This window comes from Belonocnema kinseyi, chromosome 9, assembly GCF_010883055.1.
Source record: "Belonocnema kinseyi isolate 2016_QV_RU_SX_M_011 chromosome 9, B_treatae_v1, whole genome shotgun sequence".
NCBI classification, from domain to species: domain Eukaryota; kingdom Metazoa; phylum Arthropoda; class Insecta; order Hymenoptera; family Cynipidae; genus Belonocnema; species Belonocnema kinseyi.
The window spans coordinates 69,203,176-69,208,741 of NC_046665.1; the positions used below are offsets into that span (position 1 = coordinate 69,203,176).

The 5,566-nt window shown below is 25.5% G+C and overlaps 1 protein-coding gene across 2 annotated transcripts in view; it reads left to right on the forward strand.

The window, feature by feature from the left end:
* The window catches only part of LOC117180180 (AT-rich interactive domain-containing protein 4B), a 36,773-nt gene that overhangs the window by 1,640 nt on the left and 29,567 nt on the right, over positions 1–5,566 (forward strand). For both annotated transcript variants that reach the window (XM_033372542.1, XM_033372543.1), the window contains one exon: positions 176–612. In XM_033372542.1, coding sequence (XP_033228433.1) covers positions 176–612 — 437 coding nt within the window. The remainder of the gene's footprint in view (positions 1–175; positions 613–5,566) is intronic.

Here is a 5,566-nt window from a genome sequence, read left to right on the forward strand (position 1 = left end):
TCTGATGCTGATTATTTTAGGACAAGCTACATTTTTTAATTTATACCGCGGCATTTCTTTTTTGACAAAGAATATTTTAATTTCGGATTTAGAATGTCCGTTTTCGGTCTAAATGCTAGATTATTATTTGAATAAATGTATGCGTGTTGCTAATAATTGGTCATTTGTTAAACAGGGAGACGATCCGCCATATCTGTCCGTCGGTACGGAGGTGAGCGCCAAGTACAAGGGTGCCTTCTGCGAAGCTAAAATCAGGAAGGTCGTTAGATCCGTGAAGTGTCGTGTCACTTACAAGCAGGGATTAGGTACGGCTACAGTCACGGATGATCAAATTAAAGGAACATTAAGAGTAGGTGCTTCCGTAGATGCCAGGCACAATGACCGAAAGGATTTTGTCGAGGCGACGATCACTAAGATTCAAGATTGCAGTCAGTACACAGTTGTTTTCGACGATGGGGATATCACCACGTTGAGAAGAACTGCTCTTTGTTTGAAAAGTGGACGTCACTTTGCGGAGAGTGAAACTTTAGACCAGCTTCCCTTAACGCACCCGGAACACTTTGGGAACCCTGTAATCGGCGGCAGACGAGGTCGAAGGTCCAGGCAAACTCAGTAAGTATTATCTACCAGCAATATTATAAAAATAATATAAAAATAGGAATATTTGTTCTTCATTCATAAAAGTAGCTTTATATTACTGTATTGAACTATTATGTTGAAAATTAGTTTTTGTTGTTGTTTGAAATTTATTTTTTTTACTGAAAATTTAACTATTTTATTTTTGTTTGAAAATAGATCGTTTTTAGTCGAAAATTTAAGTATTTGCTTGACAATTTGTGTCAACTAATAAATTTGGTGTCCAGAAATCATCTTTTTGGCATGCAAATTCAATTACTTAGTTGAAATTTTAATTATTCTATTGAAAATTAATTTTGATTACAAATAAATTTACTTTTGTCAAAGATTTATCATTTTATTTAAAAATTCATCTCTTTGATTTCACATTCATTTTTAATTAAAAATTTATTTAATTTTTAGTTGAAAAATTATCTTTTTTAGTTCGAAGCTCGTTTTTTTTTTTTTGGTATAAATTAATCTTCTTGGAAGAAAATTCAATTATTCTAGTTGAACATAAATCATTTTTGTGGAAAATGGATCTTTTTAGTCTAAAATTGTTTTTTTTTTTTTTAAATGAAAATCTAACTACTATTACAATTGAATATTCCATTAGTACGTTTAAAATTAATATTTTTGTTTAAACGTTAATTTTTTCAACTAATAACTTAACAATTCAATTTTTGATCGACACTTTATCTTTTTTAGTTAAAAATTCATGTATTTTGTTGGAAATTCGTCTTTTTTATGTACAAATTAATCTTCCTAATGAAAAATTCATATTTTTTGTTAATAATGTATCTATTGCAGTGAAAGATTTATCGTTTTAGTTAACACTTAAAATTAAATTATTCCATTTTTCGGTTAAAAATTCATCTTTTCTTGATCAAAAACTAACTATTTGGTTGAAAATTGATATTTTTTAGTCGAAAATTCAACTTATATTTAAAAATTAATCTTCTAGTTAGAAAATTCATCTTCTTGGTTGAGTATTCAAGTATTTAAGTTAAATATTCATCGTTTGAGCTGAAAATCTATGTTTTGGTTGAAGATAAAACTACTTAGTTGAAAGATGAAACTCTTTTTTTAATTAATCTTTTTGGTTAATAAGTCATGTATTCCAATTGAAGATTCAAAATTTTAGTTGAAACTTCAACACATTGATTACATTTTTTGGTGTGAAAATTAATTTTTTTTGACTGAAAATTTCACTGTTCTATTTTTAATTCAAAATTGATATTTTTTATTTGAAAATTTAACTGTTTGATTGAGACTTTATGCATTTTGTAGAAAAAACCTTCGTTTTTTGTAGGAAATTAATCTTTTTGATTGACAGTTCAACTGTTTAGTTAAAAATTCATCTATCTTGTTGAAAATGAAATATTTGATTAATGTCCATTAATTTGACCTAAATAGTAAATATGTCCGGAATTTTAAGTATAAAAAGATCAAATAAAAATTTGTTTGAATGATTTTTTTTTAACCTGGAAAAAACTTGAGATACATGGAATTGTCTGGGAATTTTCTTCCAGGATTTGAGTTAAGGATTAAGGCCACTTTTTAAAATTTTAATTTTGTTGATTAAAATTTTTTTAAATTTGGTTGAAATTATATCAACCATTAAATTTTTGGTAGAGAATTCACCTATTTCCGTTTAAAGTGTAACTACTTGGTTTAAAATTCATGTATTTTGTTTAAAAATCAACTATTTTTGTAGAGTTGTTCGCCTTCAAATATAATTCTTTTTTGGTTGAAAAATAATGAACATTGTTGTTGAAAAATGAACTATGTTGTCTTGTATTTGGTTTAAAATTTCATCTTTTTCTGCAAGATCATTTTGTGCAAATGGTTCATTTATTTTGTTGAAAATTTTTCACTTCTAGTTGAAAATTTAACCATTCGGTTGACAGTTGAACTACTCTGGTCAATATTCAGTTCTTTGGTTGAAGATTCATAATTATAGTTGAAACTTTATTTCTTAGGTTAAAAATTGTACTATTTTTTTCGAATTCGTTTTTTTTATGGAGAGAGGGGTGGAAAATTCAAATATTTTTCTACAAAATTCAACTATTATGTTTAAAATGAACTTCTTTGTTGGAAATTTAACTCATTTGTTTAACGCTCGCCTTTTTTTGGTTTGAAACTGGTAGAAAATTAAACTATTTTGTTGAAAATGTATATATTTTGATAAAAAATGTAACCACTTTAGCAAAGTCCAACTATTTGGTTGTCATATAACTTTTAAAAAATCCAATATTAATTTGGAAAGGGTAAATTGGAATACCAATTTAAAAATATTCAGTTATTGTTGCTTTTTCGAAGTTTTTCAATCATTTTTCCAGTTTAAAATTTTAAGATATGAAAGATGTAAATTTTTTACCTTTAAACGCTATAAGTGTGATATTGTACAATTATTCGGAAATTCTAATAAAAAATTTCAATGAATATTGAAAAATTCTACAAAATAGTTGAATTGTCGACTAAAAATAGAATACATTTTTTAATGAAAAATGGAATAGTTAAATTTTCCGTTAAAAAAATTAATGAAAAAAAAATTTTTTTCCATAGAACACACGAAGTTTACAACAAATACTTAGTAGAATTTTATACTTCAAAAGATAAATTTTCTACTAAAAATGGAATAGTTAAATTTTCAGTACGAAGAAACTAATTTTCAACCAAAAAATTTAATATTCAACCGAAATGATAAAGCTTTTATCAACAAAATGATTTTTTAACAAAGTACTTCAAATTTTTGCCAAGTCGTTAAATTTTATACTTAAAATTATTAATGTTCGACAACAACAACTAAATTAAAACTTAAGAGATTAATTAAATTATGAATCTTCAACCAAAAAATTGAATTTTCAACCAAGTAGTAGCAAGGACGTTGGAAATTTGGAAAGTTGCTTTTAAAAATATACCGTTATTAATACTTTTTCGAAATTTTTCAAATTTTAATTCTTACATATTTAGATTTTACCATTTGATAGCAATTTCAATTTTTTAAATTTTCTAATTTAATCGCTCTACATTATAAAATGGTCCTCTATTAAATTGTAAAATTCATTAATTTTGAATTTCCAATTATTTGAAAGTATACAAATTTAAGTGTTCCTTTAAAAAATTTAATTTCAAATGGTTATTCATTAAAAAAAGCACGCTTTTAATGTATATTTTGCAGTTTGTAAGCAATCAGATTTAAAAGCTATTTGCCACGATTTTCGTGTTTTTGGGGTTAAATTTGTATAAAAAAAATTAGCGCACGCAAATTTATGTGTGTAGGCTTACAATATTGTGTTAATGTAAATTCAAAACTATAAAATTGTGGACATTGCATGTTCAAATTAATTATTTATCTAAGAATTGGTTTTAATGATTTTTTCAACTGAAAAATACAATTATTATCAAACCATACAGTTTTGAAAAATTAAAAAATGTAACTAATCCATTTTCCATGTTTCTATATAAAATTATTGTGTTTTAAATGCTTTAAATCCAAAATTGTTTAATTTTAAACGATTCCAGTTTGAAGTCATTTAATGTTGAAAATTTCAAGCTGAAAGCTGATTAAGATATAAAATTGTTCAATTGACAGTTTTTAAGTATATAAAAATGGGGAAGTTATACTAGTTTTATAATATTTGAAATAATTCTGACTTTTTTATATAATCAAGTAAAAAGGTTCTCCACTCATGCTTAAAATTTAAAAAAAATTTAAATGTAATAGATTTGTGGAATTTAATTATGTTTACTGAAACCACTGAAATTAATATCTGAAGACAAAAGGCAAACAACAAAAAAAGACAAAAGCTTATTCGTTATGTCAAAAATATTAGTTTCCAATTATTAATTTCATTTTGTTTTACAATTTTGAAGATTTAAAATTGATCCCAAAGAATTTTTATATAAATTATCAATTGAATATGATTTCATTTTACACTTATCTGTTTCTAAATTTTAATTAATGAAACGAAACAACTTAAAAATTAAAGCAAACTGAAGCTAACATAATATATCAGCTGCGAACACTTATCGCTTATTATTTATTACAATTTCGAAATTTGTAACTGAGGTTAAAATAAAGCTAATTCCAGGGATTGGACTCACGACACTATTTGACATTTTTTTAGCAATGCCACTATTATGACATTGATTTGAAAAAATTGCCAGTGTTTCTTCTCTTTCTCTTTGTAAATATTTTTGAACTTCTCTTCAATGATTGGCTAAAATAACATGTCTATCATCTCAAGTACAAAAAAATATACCGAAAAATAGTCCCACAGGCTAATTAATATTAAAAAAAATACTTTTTAATGTTTTAAATTCGTCTATTCTTTATTTCCTAGAATTGGGATTGTGCCACACGAGGGGTTAATTGCTCAGATGTTAGGTGTACATTAAATTGCAAGATTGCATGAGATTGCATATATGTGACTGAAAAATGTTGAATGAGATTCCTCAAGATCTCACAGATTTTATAGAAAAAAGAAATTTCCTAATTTTTTAATATATTTATTTTTTTTATTTTTTTAAGTTTTGACTTGAAGTTTCCCATGTGAAATGCACAGGGAAAAATCACTTTTTTGAGTTTTTAGAATAATTTTTTAGGATTTTAAAAATTTGACGGAAGACTATGGGGGCCTGTAAAGAATTTATTATCCAACGAAGAATTTCATGCATCAGACAAATGGATTTTACACCCCTAACACACACCCCACGAGTACCTGAAAACTTCCCTTAAAAAAATGTAATTTCTTCATAAAATGGACCTTTTGAGCACTGTATTATCGTCTTTTTTTACTTAAAAGAATTAATATGGGTCTAGCAGAATATTTAGCATCATTGTTTAATTAATTTTTAATTATTTAAACTTATTATTAAGTTCGTTTTTTTCCTTAAAAATTATTACTATTAGTCTAGGGGAATATTTATTAACATTATTTCATTA